This window comes from Anser anser (assembly GCF_964211835.1).
Source record: "Anser anser genome assembly, chromosome: 12".
Taxonomy (NCBI): domain Eukaryota; kingdom Metazoa; phylum Chordata; class Aves; order Anseriformes; family Anatidae; genus Anser; species Anser anser.
In genome coordinates this window covers 11,123,095-11,150,821 of record NC_139733.1, presented here as the reverse complement: position 1 = coordinate 11,150,821, position 27,727 = coordinate 11,123,095, and the positions used below count along the sequence as shown (strand labels likewise).

Sequence of the window (27,727 nt, the reverse complement as noted above, 5' to 3'; positions counted from 1 at the left end):
GCAGCAGGCTGCTGCTTTGCGCGCCCAGCAGCTGCGGTGGCACACCGAGCGCACGACAGGGTCGCTGCCAAGCCCCTCTCCCGGCTGCCGGGGCTGCCTCTCCCTCGCCTTCCTGTGCTCTCCTCAAGTCTCTGGCCGTGCAGGAGGAAAATCGTGGGGACCCCGCGCTAGCCCACCCCCGGGCGCTTTGGGCAGCGCTGCTCGGGGCTCCGTCTCTGCCACCCCGCGGCTCCAGCCCTGGAGTCCCCAGCTCCGAGGAGAGGCGACGCGGCTGTGGCGAGGAGCCGGCCGGCAGTTACCCCGCTTCGGCCCGGAGTTGGGAGCCTGCCCCGCGGCCGCCATCCCGGCTCGCCCCTTCCCTCCCTCCCGCGGCGGAGGCAGGGCCAGGGGGCGGGCCGGGGCCGGGCACGGGAGGGAGGCGCCGCAGGCCGGGCCAGGCCGCGCCGGGCCCCGGCGCCCCCATGTCCGCCGAGTGGCTGCGGTGGGTGCGGCGGGGCGGCCCCGCGGAGCGGCCCGGAGGCAGCCAGGAGCCGGGGCCGCGGCCCCCGCCCGCCGCTCCGTGCTACCGCCGGCCCAAGTTCCTGCGCGGCGGCGGCGGCGGCGAGGAGAGCCCGCGGGGCGGGCGGGGCGGGCGGGCCGTGCGGGGCACCGGGCCCGAGCGGCCCCTGCCCTGGGGCTCGGGCTACGCCGAGTGAGTGCGGCCGCTGCCGGGGAACGGGGCCCCGTGGGGGGAGGGTGGGGGGGGTGCGGGGCCGGCTGTGCGGCGCTGGGGGGCTCCCAGGTCTGCGGGTGGCGCGGGGGCCCCGCGGGTCTCTGCGGGATGGGGGGCGCGGTGTGCCCAGGGGAGCGGGGCTGTGGGGGCAGCCTGGGCACGGCCGGGAGCCCCCCCCCGCTGTGCCTTGTGCTCTGCCGGCCGTGCTGCGGTGAGGGGAGGCCCTCGGCCTGGATGGCCCCGCAACTTTTCGGGGATCCGAAAGCAGGATCCCGGCTGCTGCTGCTGCTGCTGCTTCCGTGAGGAGAGGGGCACAGGCCGGGCGGGTTGGCCCCGGGGTGCGTGCACCCACCCCCAGCCGATTGCCCGGGCACAGCGGGGCGCAGGCAGCTCCTCCTTGCCCCTGCTCCTTCTCCCCGTCTGTGGCCGCCCGCCGCAGCGCTCGTACCCCGCACTTGGTGGCTGGGGCAGCCCCAAAAGCAGCGCTGGGGCAGCAGCGGATCAGCTCAGGCGTCTCGTCTCCTAACCCAGCCCTGTGATTTTACTGCTGGGACATCGCCTGTCTGCTGTTCCGCGCTCCTGGAGCAGCGAGCAAAGAAAACCCTCCCTTGTCAGGGGAAGGGATTTCTGACCGTTGAGTACGAGTCACTGCGGCGTGCCTGAGAGCCAGGCTGCCAGCGCTGCCTGGAGCAGGTGGTGGGGAGCAGCCTCCTGGGGCAAGCAGCACCAGAGAGCTGTCCCCTGGCTCCTAGCAGAGTGCCGTAAAAGCAAAGGGCAAAGCAGAATATCAGAAATCCCTGGTTTTGCCTCGTTTATGGGCAGAGGCGCGTTGTGGTAGGCCCACGGTGTGACGTGGTGGCGGTGGGGTTGCGATGTGCAGAGCGATGAGCTGTGCAAGGAGACAAGGTGTTCACCCAGGGACCAACATCAGCAAGGCTAGGACACTGCCAGCAGGTGTGCAGCTCCCTGTGTCACCAGCACAGCCCAGCTGCCTTGGCTGCCAACAAGGGCTGACAGAGGCAGGAGTGCTTCCAAACCACTTCTGCCCCATAACTCACGGTGTCCCTGGCGGAGGCGTTTCTCACCGTTGTAAAGGATCCGATGTTTATGTTGTTACCAGCAAAGAGATCCTTGAGTTTGAAAAGGGAGCAGCGAGCTTGGAGCTGGAAGGAAGGAGCAGGGGATCATTCCCACGCGCACCTGTTGGATGGGCAGTGCTTCGTGCCTAATCTGGAGTGTTTGAACCTGCAGGGTTATCAATGCCGAGAAGTCGGAGTTCAATGAGGACCAGGCAACATGCTGCCAGATCTCCATCCGCAGGAGGGAGCTGGGCCTGGAAGAGGACAAGGAGTGGCTGATCCTGTGCTCCACACAGGTATGGCCCATGGTCAGGCTGTGTTAACCCTGCTGCCAGCCCTGCCTTGAATCCAGGGGCCCAGGTATAGAAAATACAGAATTATGGAATGGTAGAATGGTTTGGGTTGGAATGGGCCTTTAAGGATCATCCAAATCCAACGCCCTGCCACAGGCACAACACCTCACACCAGCCCCATCCAGCCTGGCCTTGAACACCTCCAGGGATGGGGCATCCACAGCTTCTCTGGGCAGCCTGTGCCAGTGCCTCACCACCCTCATGGGAAAGAATTTCTTCCTGGTGTCTAATCTAAACCTACCCTCTTTTAGCTGAAAGATGTTACTCCTTGTCCTCTCATTATATTCCCTGATAAAGAGACCCTTCCCAGCTTTCCTGTAGGCCCCCTTTAGGTACTGGAAGGACAATGTAGTTGCCCCATCAGTCCTGCACACCCCCAGGCTGAAACCCTTTCTTGGATGTGTTTAAGGGAGCCGTGACTGGCCAGCAAAGGCACAGCTCTGCCCATATATACAATTTCTATTTCCTTGACCTGTGTCTTGCAGCGTTTGTGGTTGTCCTAGCCCTTTACTATGTTCCCTAAGCTTTTTTTTTACTTGTACTTGCTCTGCTTCCAAAGACTGCATGTTAGTCATCATCACTTGGGCACAACAGATGCTCTCACCTTATAAAGACTGGGAACAGTGCTGCCTTTTCTCCTGTAAACAGAAATTCTCCAAATGCGGAGGAGGAATAGCATGTGAGGGTGCGCAGTGATGCCTCTGGAAGCTCAGAGCTGAGCTGGCAGGTCTGATGGAGCAGCACATCCGTCAGCGTGGTCATCATATGAGTTTGAGCTGTGCAGGGGATTCACCAGTGGTCGGGAAGGGTGGCTGGGATGGAAGAGCCAGGCAGAACACATTCAGCGCATCCCGGCTGTGCGCCCACTGTCCATATGGCCTCTCTCCACCTCTCTTCCCCCCGTCTTCACTCTTTTCGTTGCAGTTTTTGACTGGTTACTACTGGGCACTCTTTGACGGCCATGGTGGCCCAGCAGCTGCCATCATTGCCTCCAACTATTTGCATTACTGCATCAAGCAGAAGCTGGAGGAGGTTGCGGGGGCCATCACAGAGGCCCATCCCCCCATGCACATGAGCGGACGCTGCGTTTGCGACAGTGACCCCCAGTTCGTGGAGGAGAAGCACATTCGTGTGGAAGACATGGTGGTGGGAGCCTTGGAGAATGCCTTCCAGGAATGCGTGAGTCCTCCGTTCCTGCTGACACAGGTGGACAAGTCTGTCCCTCCTCCCTGCCCCACGTGGGCTCCCTCGTTCTCAGCTCTCTCCTTAGGAAGTGCCTGGGCGCTGGTCACCCAGGTGCTTTAGCCTGCCACATGGACAAGGCTTGGCTGAGGGTGCCCAAATTAGTTCTGCAGCCTGTCCTTAGCATCTAGTCCAGTAGCAACAGCTTCATTGGCTGCACTGAAGCAATGCTGTCTTCGGCCTTGCTGATTTTCTGCTGACCATTTTCCATCAGTTTTGGCTCTAGATTTCTGCTAGGAGGCACAAGGCAGATGCAGAAAACAACACCCCAGTTCATGTCATTCTGAACTTGTTTAAACCAACAGGATGAAGTCATTGGCCAGGAGATGGAAGCCACTGGCCAGACAGGAGGCTGCACTGCTCTGGCTGCTCTTTATCTCCAGGGAAAACTGTATGTGGCTAATGCTGGGGACAGCAGGTGAGCAACAAGAAAAGGGAGAAGTTGCTTGGGACCCAGAGCTGGGAGATGAGCAGGGTTTCCAGCACCTTACATAATCCTACAAAAGGTGAACGTGCAGCCCCTCTGGCCGCAGCATGGCTGCCTGCCTGCTACAGGAGCTGTTGGGTAGATGGACGGATGGATGCTCTCATGTCTTTAGATGGGCTTTAAGATTTCAAAGGACTAATGCTGCCTGGCCATGGGGCAGTGCTGAGGCCTTAGTGCAGCAGTAAGCTCATCCAGGCAGGAGTTAAAAAGTGGGAGGTGATTTCAAAGCATCTTAAAGAGCTTCCTCATCTGTCCTTGGCTGCCTTTCCTCTGAGGTGTGCCATTGTTAAACCAGGCAGGCTCAATTCTCTGCTGTGACAGCAGAGTTGCAACTGAGTCACTTGAAATACACAAGCATTTTTAAACATTCCTAGGTGCGTAGCTGTTCTCTGGGATTGCTCTGCTGTGAGTTGTGCTGCTCCCACAGCTGGCTGACCCTGGTGCCTTCCTCAGTAAGGGGAGGTCAACAGAGATGGGGCTGCAGCGATGCTTATATGGCAGGGGACAGATCAGCTCTTTACCTCTTCCTCTTGTAGGGCCATTCTTGTTCTGAAGGACACCGTCGTGCCCATGAGCTGCGAGTTCACACCCGAGACAGAGAGGCAGCGACTCCAGCACTTAGTGAGTGACTCCTTTCACACATCAGACAACCAAGTTTGGTCCAGGAGAGCTTGTGACAAGGGCATCACTTGCTTCCTTAAGGACTGTAAGCACTGTGGGGCCAGAATGTCATTTGACACCTGCCATGGAGGGCTGTGAACAAGATTCAACTAACAGCATTTAGTATTGGAGAGGCTAACGTCCAGCTTGTCCCCTTGTTTTCCTGGTTTTGTTCCCATTCTGCAGGCAGGGGTGCCAGTCCCAAGGCAGGAGCAGAGCACGGGCTTGGTGCTCATCTCTGCTGAAGCGAAGCCTGTCTATCCTCGTGCCTTTGTTCCCTCCTCCAGGCTTTTCTCTTCCCCAAACTCCTGGATGGAGAGTTCACGCGCTTTGAGTTTCCACGGAGGTTGAAGGGAGATGACGTGGGTCAGAAAGTCCTGTACCGGGATTACTTCATGGAGGGCTGGTGAGTCCTTTCTGTGTGAGGACAGGGCAGTGGCGCAGGGCAGCTTTACCTGCTAGTAGCAATGGGAAGGTGAAGGGGAAAGGGAGTGTCTGAATGCAGCAGCAGGGAATGTGAGAGCAGTGGGTGTAAAACCGTGTTATCTAAGTAAAGGATGCTGCAAGCAGCCTCCCAGCAGCAGCTCTGCCCTGCCTGAAAGACTGGGACCAGTGGAGGGAGGTTAAGGAACTTCTGTGAGAGATGGTCCTGGGCTCTTACAACCTCAGGCAGCGAGCCCCAGCTTGGTGCAGGTACAAGGAAAGGAAGGGGAGAGGGAGGAACAGTTGGGCATTCAGCAAAGGGTCATTCTTTACTGCATCTGCTTCAACAAGTCACCTTATCCCTTCTTCAGTCAGCTCCCTGTGCATGGGCACACCACGAGGGTTGAACCGCAGTTGAAATGCTCAGACTGAGTTGTACCACCAAATGGACAAATCTAAATCAACACTCACTCCTCTGTTCTAGGGGATACAAGCTGGTGGAGAAAGCTGACCTCAAGTATCCTCTTGTCCATGGTCATGGGAAGCAGGTAGGTCAATGCTTTACACGCTGGGAGGGCAGAGACAAGTCTGCTGGGCGTTCTCAGAGCATCCCAATCACTCACATTCATGCTCTGAGGCTCTCCAGCATGGCACAGACACGCAGCTCTGCACAGCGCTGACACAGCAGCTTCCATTGCAACAAACTGCCTGTGAGCAAGTGCAGAGCAGGAGGAGGTGTGTACCAGATCCTCCAGAGCCAAGAGGTTTCATCCTCCTCCAAAACACCTTCTAGTGGAGTGGATGGCAGCCCCGATCTGGCCTGGCCTTTCCTCCTCTCCATTTGCACACAAGAAACCATTCCAGCTCTCATTTCCTGTTGCTGTCAAAAGATCCCAACTCAGATGTTAACCTCCAGCTCTAACCAGTGCCTTTCCCAGAGGAGCAGCTGAGGAAAGGAGTCTGGAGAGGGAAGGAGGCGGGGAGAAGCAATGACTGCACACAGCCAGTGCTTGCCCTACCACCACCAGTGGTGCAACCCACGTGCTGGCCCTTTGCAAAGATTCGGTGCAGAACCTCCTTTGCGAAAACGAAGGACCATTTATTTCAAGGCAGCCTAATTCTCTTCCTTGCCATCTCAAATCAAAAACAGATACCACCATGGGCTTCCCAAGGTCTGGAGTACACACCACTGACTCCGGAGCACACCACGGGCCATCACCGTGAGCTACTACCATGAGCGGCCATCCATGTGCTGGCTGTCCATCTCCATGCTCACATTAGGGCATCACTTCTAATCACTCCTCCATCTCTGAAGATTCCAGGGGCGGCTCTGGGTGATATTTGGATAAAGGTTCTAAAGGCAGTGCATAAATCATTCAGGACAAACCGTGCATCTGCCTTTAAAGGTGACACGTTCTTATATTTGCTTTCTTTGGGGCCAGGCTCGCTTGCTGGGGACTCTGGCTGTCTCTCGAGGTTTAGGGGATCATCAACTCAAAGTCATCGACACCAACATTGAAGTGAAACCTTTTCTCTCCTGCATTCCTAAGGTTAGTCACGGCATGTGGGAGTTGCAGGGTGGTGGTGGAATTATGCCGCTCCTCCTCTCTAGCACCCACGTTTTGGAGACCAGGCAGGTCTCAGCCACGTCCTTTTTCCATCTTCCTTCTCTCCGCATACTGCCCAGAGAATCCCCAAGGCAGAATAATCTAGAGGCACAGCAGCAAGGGGACATAAAACATTGAAAGCATCCTGATTCCACTGTAAGTCCTCTCAGGGGAAGTCATCTTCCTTACCCCTCCTGTACGTTGCAGCAATTGAAGTTACTGTCAGCGTCCTGACCAGAACAGAATACACTCACCTGCTAGAGGAGGTTTTAGAGGAGGTATACACTCACCTACTTGGAGGAGTTTTGCAGTCTGTGATTACCCTCACACAGGGAAGCCAAAGAATCACAGAGCTGTTTGATGCTTCCCAAAGCCAGGTGCAGTGTGGGAAACATGACAACCCTTGGTAAATACCTGGAGTTTTCACACGTGAGAAAATCCTCTGATTTACTCCTGTGCTTTCCAGGTGAACATATTTGACTTCGCTCTGCATGACATTAAAGAAAACGATGTCCTCATCATGGCAACTGACGGCCTTTGGGACATTTTGTGCAACAAAGAGGTGGCCCACATGACCAGGAGCTTCCTTGCAGAAAACAGGACAGATCCCCACAGGTAACAACAGTCTTGCCATCATTTCTGTTTCCAAAGAACCTGTCTGGACCAGCAGGCTGAGATCACTTGGCTTCTAGGTCAGCTCCAGCATGACCAAGCGCTCTTTTCTGTGACTCTGAAAGGACTGGACACCAGTCTTTCCCAATCCTAAAGAAGCAGCGACAAAGCTGGTGTCTTAAGAAATCTAGTAACGCAAAGCCCCCTCTCAGTGTTGTTCTTGAGAGGCAGCGTTGTGTTAGACCAAAACTCACTTCTCTTTCTACACACAGATTTTCAGAACTGGCCAAGTGCTTGGTATACAGGGCAAGAGGAAAGAAGATAGGCCACCAGTGGATGCTGGATGATAGCCGTGAGGCATCCTACGATGACATCTCTGTATTTGTCATCCCACTGCACAACAGGGATGAGGACTGTTAGCATGATGTGCAGCATCTTGGTGCTCCCCTACTGCGGCACCGTTCAGCATCAATGCAAGACTGAGGGATTTCTGCTGTGCACGCACACTCTTCCAGTAAAACCACCTGATACAGAACCTGAAATGCACAGCCAGCCTTTACGCAGAGGATCAACACGAACATGAACTTCTTATAAACATGCACAAGAAGAACAGCTGACAACAAGTCATTCCTCGTACTCCCTTTTTTTTTTTGTTGTGCCAATAACAAATGGCCAAAGTGGCCACACAAGCCAAAGAGCAATATTTAAGGTCTTTGCAGGACAATGAGCCTCAAATCCACATTTCTAGTGGTTCTAGTGGCCTGTCCTCTTTTTTAATATTAAAGAATGAGGATCAACTAAGATCCAACCAGTCTTGAGTGCTGGATTTTAATCAGACTTGAACTGAGTTTTGTAAAACTGGATGTATAAGCTACGAGTGTCCCTCATGTCCATTTGCTGCAACACAAGATCAACAAAAAAACTAGAAGCTGTTGCTAGGACAGCATTACATACAGCAGCGGCCCAGACCTCTACCAGCTGAGAAAGTTGCCATTTATAGGCAGTATCACCTCAAAACAGAAGATGTTATCGGATGGAGCTACACATCAGTGCACAGAAGCTTCCCCTGCAAGGGTAGATGCCTTACTTATTTAAGAGCATGTGCGTAATGTGCTACGTACCCAGCGTACAGATCTCTATTGAAATTTTAGTCCAGAACACTCACTAACACTTTAGAGGTCATTTCCACCACTGACAGCGAGGCTGGTTTCGTAGCAGTAGTGCTGATGAGGACTGTTTAAATACAGCAGCTGATTTCTTAGAAGAGCTCCAAGCAAGATAGAACTGGTCAAATTTGTCTGGAGTGCTGAACCGCAAGTGCTATGCTCATTACAACAGCAGACAAGCCCAAATGAGCTGTGCCTTAAACTTTTATGATATGCTCTTAACCTGTTCAGTAGCCAGGTGAATTCAGGTCTGGACAAGCTTCCCATCTCCCCAAGTCCTCACTTTGTTTTCATTATTCCTTGCACAAGTTGCAGTGTTCCCGAGTGAAGTGGACAAACCCACACATCTTTGTTAAGTGCTTGAGTTCCGTAAGGATGAAAGACCTAATAAAAGAAAGTTTTCCTATCTTCTTCCAGCTTTGTTCCTGTTCAGTTTTACGCAGACCTGACATGAAAGAAAAATGGCCGTAGAAAACCACAGGGGAGCTTTTGCTTCAGAGTTGTCTTTTGCCCCTAACCTATTTGTTGCTAGAAGTATTCCCCAAGCAGTACCACCCCAAAAGGCTTGGTGTCAGATTATTTCTTGCAGTACAAGGCCTGGACCCAGGAAGGAGGCAGCCTTCTAAGGTATCTCCTCATGGTTTAAGCAAGCAGTATAAAAAACAAAAAAAAAAACAAAAAAAAAAAACCTCTCCAGCTTCACTTTCTCCCATCCTCTTGAGTTTAACCGGAAAGTAACACATGGGATTTTATCTAGGTTAACTCAGTGCTGCCATCCCCTGTACGGAGCTTGACTGTAATGATCCAAGTCTCCTGTTACACCAACTCAGCAAGCTATTTCCCCACCTTCCTACTGAGAGAGGGCTCTGCTCATATCCAGATCAGTCTCCTGTGAACACTCCTCTACCTAGAGCACTGTACCTCAACAAGACTGCTTCCCTATCCCAATACATTTCTAGGCAAGGAAGTCCTCTTAAGGTTATATAGGCATAGCTTTAGAGCCTCACAGTTTGCACTACACAGCTTCTGACTTTCCAAAGTAAATGAGATTTTTAAAATAGATTTCTCCCGATCCCCTCTATGAAACCAGCAAGTCGTATCACACCAGACAAAGGCAGAATTTACAGCACTCAGCAATCTGTCTACAAAATATTTATTGGTAACAGCCACAATATTGAATTTTCCACATATGTAATATTTCGTGACAAAGAATAATTTGACTTCATGTATTTACACTCATCTGCAGATACCACCTAGCAGTAAAATTTACAATACCAGCTCAAAACCAAAGAGACCAGCTTCTTCTCAACAGGAGACTCTTAAAGTGCAAATATAGTCAGAAGCAGCACTGGGAAAGATACACTGCTGCTTCCAAATTTGTTCACTCAAGTGCTTCCATGTCCTCCAGAGCAGTAGCTGGGACATTAACCAAGGATGTGGGAGCCTCAAGAAGTCAGAAAGACTAACAGCCTCCTACAGCCCAAGCAGATGAGCTCAGCCAACATCACTCATTCAGGGGTGGGCTGTTGAGTCTCGGTTCCCCCTCATTTTTATTTCATCCCCAAAACCAGAGGGCTCCTCTTAAAGATCTCAGATTTGGGTGGTGGGGCACAGAATGCTGTTTCCTGCTTGGCTTTACAGAAGTGCAGACACCGCTATATTCAGGAGCGCTGTTTTTAATGAGGTATGTTTCTCATTAGCTGGGTGCCAGGAAGAGCATGGGAGGTACAGTCCTGATACTTTCAGAGAAGCATGTAGAAGCTGGAAGCCAAAACCTTTATTCGCCTAGTCTAGAAACGCACAATACTGAAGTTTCTTGACAATCCTTGGCACACTTCCCTCTTTTAAAGGCAAACGGAAAACACTCACTGCTACATCGACCAATAAAGATGTCTTTACCACTGTGTAGGTGGCAGCAGGCCTCTGGAAAGCATTGTTTTAACTTTGAACTGAGCATTAGTGCAGTGTTGTGCACAAACCTGTGAATTTATCATCACTCCAGAATGCCGCTGATATTCTTAATGTGTATGTCCTTCTAGATTGGTCCTTTGGTCCTCTTTTTAAAACATTTCATGCTGCAATGCACACAAAGTTTACAACACTGCAAGCAGAAGAGAACTGAACGTTTCTTAAACAAGCACTCAAACCACATCAGCAAAGAACATTTTTAGAATAACAGACTTCCAAATGCTTCCCTGTCAAAAATAACAAGAAAAAACATTTGGGGGGTATCCATTCACTTCTTCAGGCATCAGACTTTAAAACCCTGAAAGACCATTTGCTACTGAAAGTCAAACTGTTAAAATGCACTACAAATCCCAAATAGCTGCATGTTACAAACCACTGCAAAATACGGCTGCTTACAGGAACACTGACAATGGTAAAATAGCACCAAGCAGCCTGAAGTGCAACAACACTGAGCTTAAGAGGTGGCTGTGGAAACTTTGTCAACCGTGAGGACTGAGATACCCTTCTCCCCGGGCATTTATAGGTGCTGGTGGGACAGTACATGCTGGGAAAAGGGATGCTGGTGTGGCAGCATGAATCTCTCATCTGCAACTCTAACAGCCCAATAGCTTGGTGAGATCACAACTACTGTTCCGTTGTTCCCTTCAGTCCTCCACCCTGGGGGAAGGACACGCTCACATCACAGGTGATGCCATTAGAAATGGCTCTAAATATGTGCAAGAGCATTAGGGTAGGCAAGCCAGAGCCTAAGCAGAAACCAACCACAGCATTGATTCAAACATCAGGTTTATCAGGCTGCCTCGTGCACAGCAGTCTTTCTGACAACTGTCACAGGCAGATACTGCAGCTGGGTGCGCACTGCTGCTTTAAAGGAACCAGCAGTGGAGAACGCTCGTTCCAAATCCCCAGCTCTTAGCACAGCACATTTCCACTTGACAAGGGCTAAAAAAAAGAAAAAAAAAGGGGGGGGGCAAGGAAAAGCAAAACAGAAGCTGTTCTATAAGCCAATTTACTTGCGGAGAGAGACATGTTCTGAATTATATACAGGGCCCCACAGTCGAGATGAACATTGGTGTAATATGGAAGACACAGACAACTGACCTAAGGCAAAATGCTCGAGCACTGTTTTCCAGTACGGACTGAAGCTTGAGAGCACAGAGAACATGCCCATTATTGTTTGCCACCTTGCCAGCATTTTGCATTTGGGAGAGGGTATGTACGTGTGACAGTGAGGGAAAGAATGGACTTTCCAAGCTGTGACCCAGTATATAAAACCAAGCACACCGAGAAAGGTAAGAATACAATGAATAATGAATTGCTGAGCCTGTCATGGCCTACCGTTGGATGCATCTGATCAGCAGTGTTTCAGGAGAAAGAACCTGGAACCAGGCCTGAAGACTGGCTTGCCAACATTTCTGTACCGTTTGCCATCGAGCCCCTCTGGGACAGGAGAGCGCGTCCCTCCCATCTCCCTTGGTGCAGGGCCACAGCAGAGCGAAGCCACCATGACCGTGTTAGATTTCTTTTAAATGCAACTCCATCTAACAAAGGAGGCATCACTCTTTCGGGGCTGAAAACCTGCAAACCCTGTTAACAAGATGCATAATGGACTAACCGCACGCTGTTGGCGTCAAAGGGATACAGGTCTAAGCCCAGTTCGGGCTTAATTTAATGGAGCTTATTTACAAACCAGGAGGGGAAAATTGCATTGGTAGGTAGGTAAGGTAAACAGCCTAGACACCCCACAATACTGGCCCACATCAAGTTCTTTAATATCTAAAAGTAAAAAAATATGGCCCATTCCCACTGCCCTCCCCCCCATATTATTTACAAGTAAGATCAGCCAAGATGATACATAAGGAAGATACACAGGCAGACTGTGCTTTCAGTCTCAGTTTGGTTTCTCCATCTTCCTGCTGACAGACTCCTTTATTGCTTGGGACACTGACCAGACCTCATCAGTACTGTGTGCGCCCTTTGGGATGCTGGCACAGCGAACAGCAGGGAGGCTTCTTCAAGCTCTGGCAGTGGAAAAAAACTGCACGGTTTGTTGCACGCTAAAATCGCCAAAAAAGGATGATAGGATGTATGATGTAAATTTACAGTCACCCACTCTCAGCATGTGTTCAACGGCAGGAGACTTCAACATCTGCTATTTGAGTTGAAAATTGTCAGTGTTCACATTTGGCACAGAAGTAACTTTCCATCTGTGGATTGCAGTGAAACAGAGATCCCAGATGTAAAAAACGTGCACTTATGGGAAGTAACTGCACAATCCACCTCGGAACATCAATTGCCTTGTGCACTTACAGAAGAACAAACAATTACAGCTTAAAAACTGCCACAAGCATTTTGTAAATATAGCAGTCTCCATTGCTCTCAGAAATAATACTGTGCCGGTTCCAACTTCAGCTGAAGCCTGCTGGGCATGGACTGGAAGGTAAGAAAGCATTGCATGGTACTTCCGAGCACACTAGGAGGTCAAGTGGAGGAGTCCTTGGAAAGGAATGCAGCCAATAATGTAAGACATACGGAAACATACATAGGAATGGGAGCACAGTCTAGGAGATGTAGGCAATTCCAATACTATTCTTGCAAGAATATGCTGCTGTTAGCAGTATGGAAAGTCATCTGACAGTAGCCGCAGTGTAGGAATTAGTCATCAATAGTTGGCAACCAAAAGGCCTATAAAAGAGGAAAGAAAGAACATCTTTTACAGAGCAGAATATAAATCTCTTACAGAACAAGGCAGGAGGTGCTCACTGCTCCCCTCCACAAGTGCTCAGGCAGAAACTAGTGGAGAGGCACTAACATCCTCCCAGGGCTTTAAATCCTTTCTTATACTGGTTAGGTTTGCATTGCACATTCTCCAGAGCAAGCCAGTCTTTTGCAGAATGAAAATACCAGCTATGTACAGCAACCTAAACACTCACACTTCTGCTGGCACATCCGTTCACTGCCCCATCTTCATGCCCCTGTTTTCTTGCCAGTATCTGGTGTGCTGCCCCATGTACCTACCCACCGGGTAAGGTGCAACCAAGGCATGACAGAGGCCTGGCTGTCACCAAAAGCCCAAGGTAATGCCCACCAGCGGCACAGAACTTTGAGATTCCTTTGCAAAACGGTCAGCACATCATCAAACTAGGAGGAACTTACCATATTTGAACATGCACTAGCAAAAGTCATGAATTTGGGGTTGAACTGCAGACAGGTTATAGGACCTGTGTGTTTCCCATCCAGCACAGCCACTTTCATCCCGCTTTCCCCGTTCCATACATGGATCTTTCCATCCTCTGATCCTACAGAGAGGAATGGAAAAACAAGATGCACAAGATATATTGGAGAGGCCAGAAGAGAAAGTAAAGTTCATAATCTGTCAGCAAACCATAGAACAAGCAGAGCTCCTCTTCATAGCTTAACTTTCCAAATTCTCAAAAGCATCGCTACAGCAATTACAAAATATCACTGGAGTTCACACACCTGTATTCAAACATAAGGTTTGTATCTTTGCACCATGGAGACCCAACACAGTGCAACACTTCCTGGCCTGCATAAGAAGCAGTGTGGCCAGCAGGTCTAGGGAAGTGATTGTGCCCCTGTACTCGGCTCTGGTGAGGCCGCACCTCGAGTACTGTGTTCAGTTTTGGGCCCCTCGCTACAGGAAGGACATGGACGTGCTCGGGCGAGTCCAGAGAAGGGCGACCAAGCTGGTGAGGGGTCTGAAGAACAAGTCTTACGAGGAGCGGCTGAGGGAGCTGGGCTTGTTCAGCCTGGAGAAGAGGAGGCTCAGGGGCAACCTTATCGCTCTCTACAGTTACCTTAAAGGAGGCTGTAAAGAGGTGGGGGTTGGTCTGTTCTCCTACGTGCCTGGTGACAGGACGAGGGGGAATGGGCGAAAGTTGCGACAGGGGAGTTTTAGGTTGGATGTTAGGAAGTACTTCTTTACCGAAAGGGTTATTAAGCATTGGAATGGGCTGCCCAGGGAGGTGGTGGAGTCACCATCCCTGGAGGTCTTTAAAAGACGTTTAGATGTAGAGCTTAGCAATATGGTTTAGTGGAGTACTTAGTGTTAGGTCGGAGGTTGGACTCTATGATCTTGAGGTCTCTTCCAACCTAGAAATCTGTGATACTGTGAACACTATTCTGGCAAAGACATTAACAGCCACAGTCACTCATTTGAAAACGAGAGCTGATACCAACCAAGTAAGGAGGAAAGACCCTTGTCAACTTGCACTGACATATGAGAGGACAAAATCTGTGTGTAAGAATCACTGTTCATACAAGTTCTCAGTTCAGGCACAGAACTAAATAAATATTTCATTAGGTAGGCACAGAATCAACTCAAAGGCTTTCCATTGAAGCTTTCAGTGCGCTATGCCAAATACCAGAAGTTCAATGCAGACACGGACTCCCAAAATTACAACAATAAGGTAGGTTTTTTCACTTTAAAATGTCATTTTACAAACATCACTATTTTCAGGATGAACTCTGAAGCTTGGTGCTTAACATTTTTGCAGTTTAGCTTTGTTTCACTATTTTAAATAGTATTCCCAATAAAATGCATGGAATTTTCTTATGCTTCTGTATTTACACATGTGGCCTTTCAGGTAGGAAAGATTAAGGAGCACAAGTTACAACTTATCTGTTCAAGTTTTAAATACGGTTAAGAATTTTGGAACTTCTTCCACCGGAATTTTCATTTGCAAGGCCACAGTAGGAAGATAAGTTTATCCAATAAAGTGCCCCCCATAAACAGACGAAACATCAGGTTGAAGAAAGTAAGAACAATCTCTTCTTCTCCACAGTGAGGAAGTTCTCAGCCAGAACAAAGTAAAGTTTTGCCAAGACATATACAGGCTCGTGTAAATTTCATTCTCAAAGAGTAAACTACTAATGAAACAGAATATTCCTGCCAAACTAAAGGGGGCTTACAGCTACATTGTGTTATTTAAATACTTTGTTTCCCAACAAAGACACAATTGGAGACCTGAAAAAACAGACAATTTAAGAGCACTTAAATTTCTTCAAAGAAGTGTCTTACCTATCATGATGAACTGGGAGTCTGGTGTGAATGACGCTTCCAGTGTGACAGCCTTACTATTGTTGTATCCCTATGGCACAAAACGGGAGAATATGTGGTAGAGCGTTCAGTAAACTCACAACCAAAGGGCAAAACCCCCTCTATGATACTGCAGAGCTCCGCATGCAGGTGGGCTGGAAGGCTACAACTGCTTTCTGTCATAACGTGCCTAAATTTATTTGCCCTCACTGATGAGAAACCAGAAACCTGCACAGAGGTACAGCACCAGCATTTAAGGGGGAAATAAAGCTTCAAAGAATGACTAACAATCAAAATAAATTAGAAGACCAGCCAGCTGGCAAACATCTGCCTTTCGTACCTGTACAGGAGACTGAGACAGAGCCCAGAAGCTGTCAAAAAAAAATCCTACTTATTTATCATTTGTGTTCATCTCATCCCAAACCAGCACCTAATGCTGAATTCCAAGCAGGTAACACATCAACATGCTCACCCCAAACGTATGCAGGACAGCTCCTTTAAAGGCATCAATCAGTCGAATGAAGCCTCCGTTAGTTGATATAAGGATGAGTTTGCCATCGTTACTGAACTTCAGGCCTGTCCACTCACACGTTCGGTCATACTGCATCTTAAACGTAGCAAACGGCCCCTTCAAAGAAAAAAGGAGAAATATGATGCATTACTGCTAACAAGAATCCGCTTTTAACCTTAGCTCAGAAAGAAACGATGTGAAATGAAAAAAGAAAAGAACAATGACAAAGCCTGAACCTGTTGGAACAGGTTAGAGGTAGTGGATATGAACTTTAACATTGGGTTCAAGAGTGGATTTCAGGAACTGGTGACGTCTCTGTCTACTAGACATGCACCAACCAAAAACTCTCTAGGTGCTAAGTAGAGGCACCCCAGATAGTGAGTTGGAACAAACAAAACGAGTCTCTGAGCACTGAGTTTGTTACTTCTTGCAAGCTGAAAAGTGTAGGAAATGAAGTTAGAGTAGCTCACCTTGTCAAAAGAACGGAGATCATAAAGCTTCACCATTTCAGAATTGACTCCAGCAGCAAAAATCAAGCCTTCTGGGTCAAAAGAACACACAGGTTTCCCCTGGAGATGCATTAAACCCTACAAAACAGAGGAACTCAAGTTAGTTTGCTGAACTGATATTTGCATTTCTACCAGCACCCTTGGAGAGCCCACTGTGAGCAGGACAGCAGCCTACAGGCGGAATGACTGAATTTCAATTATGAATATTGAGGTTTTATGAAGTTTCAAAGTCAGCTTCTCAAAAGCAACATGACTATTTCATATCATCACACAGAGCTTCCAGTTTGCTGCAATGACAAAGATTACCTTGGAACAAATCAAGATCTCATTAGAACTGTCATTCACTCAAAAAGTATATTGGGGGGGGGGGGGGGGGATGTTGTGGCTGTATCAGCAATCATATCAGGCAGTTCCACAAAACACTGCAGCTGGAATCGATAGCGATGTGCTACCAATTATGGTTGTGAAGAAGGAGGGAAAAAAAAAAGGTTTTGGAATTTTGGAAGCAAGTTGAAACAGCTCTGGTAAACACCACTGCTGAACTTTCCATGCCAGCTTAATGAACACTCATACTCTGGAAGCTATCAGACCTTACCTATTTTTATGGCTTACTTTTAGTGAGAATTTTTCCTTAATTGACATTAGAAAAGACCTGAGATATATGATTTATGTATATATGTGTATGTATATACACATATATATATACACATATATATATACACACATATATACATATATATATACACACAGCCCTGATGAGAAAGACCTGGGGGTGTCCTTCCAATGGAAAGGACCCGTCCAACCCAAATTATTTTATGATTTTCTGTAAATTGACTGGCAGGCCTATGCGTTAGCCAAATGTTTTTATGCCACTGTTGATTAAAGTGAACAATACACTTAAGAAGTTTCTGCATTTCTGGAACACCGTTCCTCAGCAGCATTTACTACTTCTCTATTTTCTAATTTAGGTCAGTTTCTCCCTGACATCTCTGAAGGCTAGGCAGTAAGCTAGCCAATGCTCAGGACCCTCAAAATCGGGACATCCTTGAGGTTTCACGATCATGTTTCAAGCCACTGTGGCTGCCATCTGATGGGCAAATGGAATATTACAAGTAACGCCTCCTCAACCCATTTCCCAACCTCTGCTGGATGCAGCTTCTAGTTACAAGCCTTGGTTTTGCTATTCTTAAAACTTCAAACATTAGTGTAAATCACAGAGCTGCCACCAAATTTACAACCTAGGCATCTGTTGCAACTTCAAGACTGAGATCCATTCCAAAGCAAACTTACACGTTCACATTAAAGGCACACTCCCACAGACAGGCAAAATTAAAATCTCTAGTTAGAAAGAGGTTATTTTTAGGGCCACTAAAACAATTTTGTGAGAAACGTAACCTTTATTTCCTTTTGCACTTACAGCTACAACACCTGAAATCAGTAACTAGCCCTCTTATGGGTGGTCTCAGTGAGATGAGCATACAGTGCTACGGTATGACCTATAGGGAACTGACAAACAGCTCAGCACCACTGAAAGGTGGAGATTTACTGCCAGTCTTATTTTCTTGCCACCTGCTGCCAGCTTGGATTTTTTTTCACCATGTGCAAACATACATCCATTTTGCATCCTTCTAACTGAAAACACAGCACACAAAGTATGCACATTAATTTGATATCGTACCTGGCAATTTGGAGAGCGGAGATCCCAAAGGCGAATAGTTTTATCAAGGGATCCAGAAATAAAAGTATCATCCACTGGAGACATTGAAAGGGCAACCACTCTGCAACACAGAAGATAACATGCCTCAAAGACAGAGGAAAGGAGTTAATGGAGCAACACAACCCACCAGCTGTGTACAAGCCTGTAATTGCCATGAACGGTTCTACAAAGCAAAAACCAGAGTGAATTGAGCGCCACACAATTCAAGCTCATCACAGGCATTATTTCAATTTCTCCTGTACTGTCCCCAAGCCACATCTTACCTTTTGGTATGCCCCGGGAAATACCGGATGTATTTGTTGTCATGCAGCGAGAGGTATCGGATTGTATCTGAAACCATAAACAAACCATAAGCTTTATTACACCATGAGCCTAACCTTATCTAAAAAGCTGTCACACGGTAAACTTGCTCTCCACAGCAACAGCAGTTTTGCCACAGTGAGTAAGTCTGGTCATTTGATTTCAAGTCAGACCTCAAGCAAACAAGTTTCCAAGGCAGAAGAGGAAGCCAAGCACCAGGAAGGATACTTCCCACAGCCTGAAGTCCTATTACATCTTAAAGACAAACCTTCATGTGATTTTTACACGTCAATTTCAAAGTTGTTCAAATTAAAGCACCAGTAGGTTTTATTCCCTCATTCTCACAAAATCAGGACATTCTAAGTTGCTAACATTTTTATTTTTTGCTTTACAGGATGAATATTGCTGTTTTACCTACATACCTAACCATCAAGTAAGCCTCCAACTGAACAGTAAGCTTAAGAAATATGTGAATTTATCCAGAGAGAAGAAAATATAAACTTCAAAGCCAGGACAAGATCGTTTCAAAAATTAAATGAGAGCAGCACTATTTCTCAATTGATGACTTTATTCTGAATAAAGACTAACATACTAAGAGTAGCCCAGAATTTTGGAAGACATTGTTGAGACTTTTGTCCAAGATTCAAATAAATCCTTGTAAGAGAAAGCAATCTGATGACATATCAGAGCACAGAGGTAATTTTTTTAAACCTTTCTATGCAGATGCATTTGAGCAGTGAAACATGAGGAGTGAAAAGCTAAACATCTGACATCCGAAGGCAGCTTTCAGAAGGAAGGACTAACAGCATCAAAATCATTTCTAACGCTAGTTAAAGGAAACTAGTTTAAGCTACTGCTGGATGGAAAAGATTGGCATGATGCACCTGCTCCATACAGTGCTGAGAGACGCCACACTGCTGTAACAAGAGGCTCCAAGGAAACCGAAGGAAAAGGACATTTTTACTTTTGACTCAGGAGAACAAGAGTCAACAGGATGCAATATGCAAGGAGCATTTTAACACTCGGGCTACGGTGTTTGGGTTTCTTTTTTTTTTTTTGAAAGGATCATTTTGCAAAATGTGGTCTCTGAAGAAGTTACCATTTTTGCCTGAAACTTCACATCAGAGATCAGAGTTCCAAACCATCCTCCAGCATTTGACAATATGACTGATCAAGCAGGAAAGATAACGCTGGTGACACACTGTTCTAAAAGCCTCTATGTGACCTTGGGTGGCTATCCAAAACACAAATCCCTAAGATCAGTGTCACATTCCGCCATGACAAGAACCAACCTGCTTCAAGCACGCTGTTAAAGCACATCTGTACTTCCTCCCACGAGACCCATCGTTACCTGATTTCCAAAGTACCCATGCAGAATTCTTGGCAAAAGAGGAAGCCCTTGGGAACTGCAATCGCGTGATCCATTTTGTTGCCAGCGCTCTGTCCCAGGCAAGGCAGTGGCCTGTACAGTTATCTCCTGTACCGGGTGGTATCATAGACCCTCAAACTGTACAAACTACTACCTCAGCCTGGAATCAGGCAAGAGGAACTTGATTCGAAGGTCTTGAGGAAATCTTCAGAAATAAATGGATTGGTAGCAATTCCAACGTGCAGAAAATGCTTGGGAGCAAGCGGCAGCAGTCCTACACATTCCTCAGTTTATTTATCGAACTTCCCATAAGTGCAGGAAGGGCTACCACATACTTTGCCTGTATTAGAGGCTACAGAGTGTCTGGAATCCTACAGAACACACTTTTGTTTTTATTACACTTAGATATACTTACACATTCTACCTTTTTATTTCATTCTAATTCAGTATTTATCATAATGTTTTAATTCAGGATCAACACATTTTAAGTTTTGGTTCCTCAAAGACTTAGCAATGCTTATAAACAAAAGCTTCAAATGCAAAATAGCATTAAAAACTGTTGATTCCATTGTTAATCATTAATTAATTGCAAATTAAAATAACAGCCAAGTCAGAATTGCTACATAATGACGTAATACCATAATAAAAAACAGTAAGCAGGCTGTGAAAAGGCAAGTGTTTCCAGTCACACGCCTAATCATTAAATCCAATTCTATTGGTAACTTCCTTGTTCCTACAGTTTCAGGCCCAGCTTGCTCTAGTTTAACTCAACTTCCTAACTCTTGACTTTCATCTGCTCCAGATTCATACTCCTTTGGCAACTTAGCACACGTACACACACACACACACAACCAGTATCTCCACCTCCGCATAGGCAAAAACCGAACTACTATTCCAGAAATTGAGTTTACAAATACAATGTTAGAAACAATTTATGAAGTGCTGTGCTAAGACACTTGGTCACCGAAGAACAGTTAGATACCAACAGTGAGACAGAATTTGAAGAACCAATTGACCCTAGCTGGTTCTAGCCGTGGGAAGAAGCATTGCCTTATAGAAGGATTAACGATCTATTTATACATGTCCTTTTATTTGAAAGTCAAATTAAACTCGATTCCTTACATTAACAGAGTCTGTCACGAGGCTCTATAAAGCCGCTCGATGTCGCTGAGTTAAAGAATGTAGCCACCACGGACAGTGACTGTGGGAAATGTAAGGTGGAAACCAGTGCTTTGTCTATGCCTATCACAAAAAAAGCAGTGAGCTTCGCTTCTGTTCAGTAGCCCCATCTCGGAAGAGCTCTACTACCTCCTCCAGGCTTGTCTGGTGATTTGCAGAGTTACCTGATTTTCCTGCCCTCCGTGCTGCAGAAGGGCAGAAGAACCATTCCCTTTCTTTGCAGCTGACTTGCCAGTGTACCAGGCAGGGCTATAGCACCTAGCCCACCTTTTGGCCTCATTCTCCTTCTTTGGCATTTCACAGGAGGAAGAAAGTAAGGCACACAAGCTGACTGACTACACTGGTAGCAAAGTGAATTTTGAATTTTTATTTTTCTCAGCTCCCCAGAGTCAGGAACTGATTTTTACCTCATTAACCATGCCTAAACACTTTGATGCTGCAGCAATATAACTCATGGCAGTATGCTTGAGGGACTTTCAGTGAGGTGTGCATTAGAGTTGAACATTAAATCCCATCTCAGACAGCATGCTCATCACTTAAAAGTTGCTCTAAGGTTTTTCCAGCTCTTCAGTGCTGTTTATCTAGGCTTGTAATTTCAAGTGTACAGAGATTAAAAATGCTGACCTACAGTGGATCACTTACCATCTATTTTGTTGGAGCTGTACACGACAGTGTTGGCTGCGTGCGTGTATCTGATGAGGTCCACCCCATACTTCTTACTGTACAACGTTCTCTTTGGTCTGTCAGAAGAAAGCAGAAATAATTGTACCCACTGCAACAAAAAGCTCAAACCGAAACTGCTCACACTGACAGTGCCCGTTTTCATTACCATATTACAGGATTGTTTCAAGAAGTCAGATGTTTTTATACAAAGAGAAGCATTTGTATTTCATTGTCAAACAAGTACCTTGGTACTTTCTCCAAGACCATCCCTAGACTTGAGTTCCCCATGACGCTCATGAAATTCACTTATTAGTCTCCTTCAAAAATTCCCCCCCAATGTCTACTATAAAGAGTTGGAACAGCTACCTTAAGAAGCCCTTAATGTCAAGCAGCACTGCTTCATCAGTACATTGCCCTTCAAAATCTCTAGTCCATTTGCTGCGTATTTTAGATTCAGAATTTGTCTTTTCATTCTATGCTAGCTGAAAACCTAGAACAAAGTGTCTCATTCATACTAGGACTTCTTGGTATTAACACAAATATATAGCAGTGGTATAAAAAAAGCACTGGTAACAGAGTAGCTCTCAAACTGCTGGAGAATTGTACTCAAATCCTATCTTAATTAGAGCACAAAACTCAAGTGTAACATTACATGACAGAATTAGAGACATTCTAGAGAAAAAAGACATAAATAACTGTGTTTTTAAAGGTCCAGTATGCAAGTGATGTACTGCAGTAAAAAATTTAAACTGCAAAGTAAACGTAGAAGCAGCAGTTTAGTAAGTGTATCTTTCAGGAGTGGCAGCACTGAAATGTGGTGCGAGGTCTCCACTGTGCTCCTTCCTCTTTCTTTCTCAGCTAAGGCAGCACAGTGATTCCCAAGCTGGGCAGTGAGCCATCACGGGTACTGATCAGCATTAGAAACAGTAATTCCCGGAAGAGATTGTATTTTGAATCCAGAAATTGGTAACTCTCATTATTACCCAGGCCCATAAAACGTTTTACTAATGCAAACAGAAGATGACAGCACGGGAATGGAATTGAGCAACAGGAGCAGTTTAAACCAATACTACTGCCAAAGAAGAGTTCACCAGACTACCCCCTCAGACAAGGGATTGCTAAAATGCTCAGCCATTTCCTTGTTTCCATCAGCCCCAAACTGACACACCCAAACAAGAGGAGGAGTCAGAGACTTGTCCTGTCAGAACTAAAACAGACATCAATTCTTAAAGACTGATTCTTAAACAGCAGAAGCCATTGGGCTTTACTTCAAACGTGCTTGCTACGGACAAGTTTCCATCAACTGAAAGCCAATACAGCACGGTTAAGTAAAAACCCTACACCACCTGTACCACTTGCACCCAATCCCAACAGATTCTTCCTCAGTTTCTTCCAGTATATCACTGTTTCAAAAGCGTCGCAGATGCAAACACGGTACAAATTTAGAACTGTACATACATAGTGTACTTTAAAATACGAAATTTGAATTTGGACAGTGAAATTCTGTAATTTTATGCCTGACATACTTCCCTATACTGTTTCTGTAGCTATGTCAGTTATGCTGTTGACCAATTTTGTTAGTGAAAAAACCATACCAAGACTCAGGTCTATTCCGGCTTTCCCTTATCAATGAAAAGTTTAAAGCTTAGAAGCTCTATTCAGAATAGAAAAGCAGATTATCGGAAGACCTGCTACAAACAAAAATAACTACCAGCAGCAGCACAGCACCCAGGGAACACCTGAAGGAGCGCGGCGACAGGAGCTGGCAGGAGGGAAGGCGCAGGCGCGCTCTGGCAGAGAACAGAGAGCACGCACAGGGCAGCACTGATTCACTGGAGCGCACCTTTTGAGACAAACTTTGGGATTCCGTGTCAGTACCCAGAGCGCCAGGTACGAGGCCTCTGGGCTACACAACGGTCTAACCAGAAGAAAAAAAACCAGGGGAGTGCCATGGAAAGCAAGCACTAAAACCACCTTGGTAACTCCTGCTTTATAGGAGGCTGAGCTCTGCTAGCTCTGACAGCTCCAACTAGTTGAATTTGCAAGTTTCTCCACACTAGTTAAAATACTGTAGTAAAGAATACCCACACATACACAAGTGTGCTCTGAATGTGAGAAATGCCATGGTTATACGTAGCTGCTTTTGTCTCCCTACTTTTTTTAAACTGAGAGGAAAAATCCTTTAAAAGCCTGAGAATACAAAATGTTAACTCCAAGAGCCAAAGTCAAGCAAGCAAAGAATATGCACAGAGATAAAGACTAACAGATAGACAAAAGCCCCAATTTGCCAAAAAAGGAGGAAAATACTTCTATGTTTTAGGAAAGGTGAAGTTTTCATGTAAAATGATACAAGCAAAAACACGTCACTCCCCATATAAGACTGCCTGTTCCCAATTTACTTTTTAAAAATAAAACCAAGAAAACTAAATTTTACTTAAAAAAAATCACTATCAGTGACCATAACCCAAGTTTAAGGTCAATCTATCCAGCCCACTTAAAGACCAAGCAACATCCCCAAAGTGAAGTACTTTAGGAGATTACAAATTTGCTATAAAGAATAGACGAAGCAGGCAAGGTTTGTAATATCATCCATACCTTGGTTTTTGTCACTCCTACAGCTACTGCTGGTAAAACCATCACCCAAAAGCAGGCTCCCTGAACACCCAGCAAACACCACAGCCATGTAGGAACACAGCTCCAGCACCTCTCGATTTGTACACAACTGATACTTACCAGAATACAAACTAAACCTTAGCTGAACCACCGTTACATCATTCCGGGTTACAGATTCACAGCCATGAGCCTCCTGGTCGAGTCTCAAGGACCACTCACTGCACATCCCCACACAATTCCATTCCGAAACTTTCCAGCATTCATTCTTAAGCCCTCACGGATGCAGCTAAGCCTCTTGGTTATGCTTTTGAGGCAGCCTATTACAGCGGTATTTCTTGATGCAGAACAGGTTAAAAAAGAACCACCGCTTAGTTGTTTACACGCTTTGAAATACAAGTGGAATCTCACGTCCAGAATTATTAGGTGTTCATGAAGAAGCAGCACACCGTTTTCGAGCTTGTCTATGCTCTGACTAGACATGACAAGAGAATCTGTCTTTCAAGGAGATGATCTTGTCCTGTCGGCTCTTTGCTACACATCGCTGTTCAAACTGTCCCAACACATTCAGAAACCGAAGTTCACTTCTGTGGGCTTGCTTATGCTGACAACACGATTCTCATATTGGTATGGCTTATGCCTGAATGGCAAAACAAAGCAAACCAGCATACCTGTACTACAACTAAACACAGCTGCATTTTTAATTCAACCAACAGAACTCTTCGTAACAAGGTGGGAGGACTTGTCACTTTTACATGGGAAAAAGTTTTAACTCTCGGACCATTTGCTTAAGCAGGGTATGGCATACCAAAACCCAGCACACAGGAAGCTTGAGTTCCATGGCCTTGAAATGCTCGCTTAAGATAAAGAAAAAAGAAATCTGCAGGCCTAAAAATGTCAACTGCTCACAGCAACGATCATCCACAGACTCAACTTTTCACTGGGAAAGCGTGCCCTGCATCCCTAGGTACCTCTCAAAATCGCTTACATGTTGAAGTCAATTGACAGTACAGCAATTTTCAAATTAATTTTATAACCACTAGAGAAACACAACCTGAAACCTGAGTTACCTTGATGGAACGCGTCTGCCCTGTCCCCCTGCAGTAGAAAGCCATTATCTTCTACATTTAACTTAATTAAAGCAAACCCTCTCACTGTAAAGCATATTTCATTATTAGATGGAGATGAAAGCACCAAATGCCTCCCAACCCATCAAACTATTCTTTACAAGTTTGAAAGGGAAAAAGCAATCAATAGTATCTACATTAGCATCACTCAAACCTTCTACTGTTGTATATAATTAGGATCTAGAACACAATCCATGGCAGAAACCATCCATACAACATTACCTACTCTTACAAAAATGAAAATGAATTCATTTCAAAAAGAAGTTCACTGTATCAGATTGGGAACAGCAACAAGTTTCAATTGAAGAGCAAGCAAACTAAACAGAAGTATAAAACAACTGTCAAAAGCGGTCTGTATACTTAAGAGAATATGCAGGACGTAATATTTCAAACACATTAAGCCTTGGTCTGCTGGAAAAAAGCAGGAGGGTTAGGAGTACCTGGCTAACTAGAAAACACATTACACTGACACATCTACCACCTGGTACTCCCAGTCACTTCTTTTTCTCCCCCGCCTTATTACCCTGTCCTTTTCACTCTCTCCTACAGTACACACACTTGTTTTCCTTTCACTTTCTGCATGGATATGATGCTGCCTAGTCTGATTTTACCCCCACCCACCCAAAAAATCACCTGTGAATTAAGTCTCTAAGACAAGCAGCACATTAAAATTTAAACAAAATGTACAAGAATTTAAAGAAGCCAAGTGTGTATTTGTACCAGTGAGAAAATGCAATCTCTAGTCTTAGCTTTTCTTTGCATCATCCCCAACGTTTCATTGCTATTGCACGGTACATCAAAAAAGCAGCTCAGGATCTAGGTCCTCTTTAGCTTCCAATCCTCAACTCCAGGATCAGCACCATTCTCTGCTACAGCTTTTACTGAAAACCAGCATCGAAACCATGCCAATTACTTTTTTTTTTTTTTAGAGCTTGAAATTATCCAAACACTGAGTTTTTAATGGAATAATGACATCATTTGGATCCATTTGCTTCAACTCTTACAGAATGTAAATGTCTTTTGCTTACTTTCCAAAACATAAACCACCAATTCATACTATTGTTTGTCTCATTTTTATGTTTTTATCTTCTGAACAGCAGCACCATGTCTCAATGGCTGTACAAATTTCTGGAGTTTTATCTATAACTCAGGACAACCATCTCATGAAAGAAAGAAAGAAAACTGGGTAATTCTGTTCAAGGAGAAACAAGCACATCTTAGTTCATCAGCATGAAGTAGTATCAGTAAATAAACATCTTAGTTCATTAAATTGATATTGAATAGTGTTTGGGGATGTATATTTCAAGTGTCCTTTACAGATAAAAATACAACTACCAAAAGACATTCAGAGCACAGAAGACCACCTTTACGCACAACAGTCCCAGGTGCCACTTGGGAACTAGGCTTTACCGAAAATACCATCAAGCTTTTCTAAGTTATAGTGAACACACATTGCACCTTCTCAACCTTTCAGTTTGCTTACCTAACAGTTGAATGAAGCTGATCAAACCAAAGCATCCATACGCTGCTCACAGTAACTGCTACTATTTTAATGAGCGAGACTTAGGGCTGGAGAAGCCTGAGAATTCAGTTTGCATCCTTGTAACGATCTCTAGGCCTGGAAACGCGACTGGATTCAAACCCCCTCAACTTCAGCACTATTTAGTTCTCGCTACAGTGAACTCTCTATCACACTTGGGAAATTACCAGCTCCAGCCTAATTACCAGCACCAACCTAGCGGAGATAACGAGCAGAGACACCCACCAGACTGCAGCGCTCCCACCTCCGCACCCCACTTCACCCCTTTATCCAAAGCCTCCCATGGCATATCGCCGCCCTGCTGCTTCCCAGCCTCAACTAAAAGAGAGGGAGGAAGAAGCGGGGGGCGGCAGCCCAGCAGCCCGCGGACAGCCCCGGAGCCCTGAGGGCCTCGCCCCCGGCGGGGCCGGGCTCCCTCACTCACTTGCCCTCCTGGCAGTCGTAGAGCACGATGGAGTCGTCGTCGCTGCTGGAGATGACGGTCTCGCCGTTGGGGCTGAAGTCGAAGCAGTTGATCTTGTCGGAATTCTCGCGGAAGACCTTGGCCACGCGGAAGCTCCGCAGCACGTTGTCCGTCAGCTTCATCGCGCCGAGGGCGGCGGCGCTAAGGGGAGCCGGGCGGGGCCGGGCCGGGCCGGGCCGGGCCCGGCGGTGCGGCGGGGAGGAACGGTGGGCCGGGCCGGGCCGTGCCCTGCCGGGCCGTGCCGCGCCAGGCCAGGCGGCGCCCCGCGGCTGTGCTGTGCTGGGCCGGGCCGGGCCGGGCCGCTTCAGGCGGCGGCGAGGCGGCTCCCCCTCATTGTGTCCGCCATCTTGCTGCAACGCCTGAGGGAGGGG

The 27,727-nt window shown here is 46.8% G+C and overlaps 2 protein-coding genes across 2 annotated transcripts; one reads left to right on the top strand and one right to left on the bottom strand.

The window, feature by feature from the left end:
* Nucleotides 1–402: 402 nt before the first annotated feature.
* On the top strand, nucleotides 403–8,752 carry PPM1M (protein phosphatase, Mg2+/Mn2+ dependent 1M). Its single transcript, XM_083795314.1, has 10 exons — nucleotides 403–691; nucleotides 1,964–2,087; nucleotides 3,069–3,323; nucleotides 3,692–3,804; nucleotides 4,410–4,494; nucleotides 4,821–4,939; nucleotides 5,441–5,504; nucleotides 6,399–6,506; nucleotides 7,030–7,178; nucleotides 7,448–8,752. Exons 1-10 carry the CDS (start codon nucleotides 462–464, stop codon nucleotides 7,593–7,595), a joined length of 1,395 nt encoding a protein of 464 aa, XP_083651440.1. The 5' UTR covers nucleotides 403–461; the 3' UTR covers nucleotides 7,596–8,752.
* A 726-nt stretch (nucleotides 8,753–9,478) lies between these two features.
* Nucleotides 9,479–27,706, bottom strand: WDR82 (WD repeat domain 82). Its single transcript, XM_083795323.1, has 10 exons — nucleotides 27,552–27,706; nucleotides 27,318–27,497; nucleotides 21,596–21,693; nucleotides 18,369–18,435; nucleotides 18,067–18,166; nucleotides 16,350–16,466; nucleotides 15,841–15,996; nucleotides 15,351–15,420; nucleotides 13,466–13,608; nucleotides 9,479–12,994 (listed from the first exon to the last, which is right to left on the bottom strand). Exons 2-10 carry the CDS (start codon nucleotides 27,476–27,478, stop codon nucleotides 12,965–12,967), a joined length of 942 nt encoding a protein of 313 aa, XP_083651449.1. The 5' UTR covers nucleotides 27,479–27,497; nucleotides 27,552–27,706; the 3' UTR covers nucleotides 9,479–12,964.
* Between the last annotated feature and the right edge of the window lie 21 nt (nucleotides 27,707–27,727).

What these genes read in the sequence shown, in the direction of transcription:
- WDR82 (XM_083795323.1), bottom strand. Translation starts at nt 27,478, where the DNA reads ATGAAGCTGACGGACAACGTGCTGCGGAGCTTCCGCGTGGCCAAGGTC. An exon ending in TACGACTGCCAGGAGGGCAA is followed by an intron (nt 21,694 to 27,317) that starts GTGAGTGAGGGA and finishes TTCTTCTGACAG; the next exon opens with ACCAAAGAGAACGTTGTACA. An exon ending in CTCCCAGTTCATCATGATAG is followed by an intron (nt 13,609 to 15,350) that starts GTAAGACACTTC and finishes TCCTCTCTGTAG; the next exon opens with GATCAGAGGATGGAAAGATC.
- PPM1M (XM_083795314.1), top strand. Translation starts at nt 462, where the DNA reads ATGTCCGCCGAGTGGCTGCGGTGGGTGCGGCGGGGCGGCCCCGCGGAG. An exon ending in TGATCCTGTGCTCCACACAG is followed by an intron (nt 2,088 to 3,068) that starts GTATGGCCCATG and finishes TTTTCGTTGCAG; the next exon opens with TTTTTGACTGGTTACTACTG. An exon ending in TTCTCTCCTGCATTCCTAAG is followed by an intron (nt 6,507 to 7,029) that starts GTTAGTCACGGC and finishes TGTGCTTTCCAG; the next exon opens with GTGAACATATTTGACTTCGC.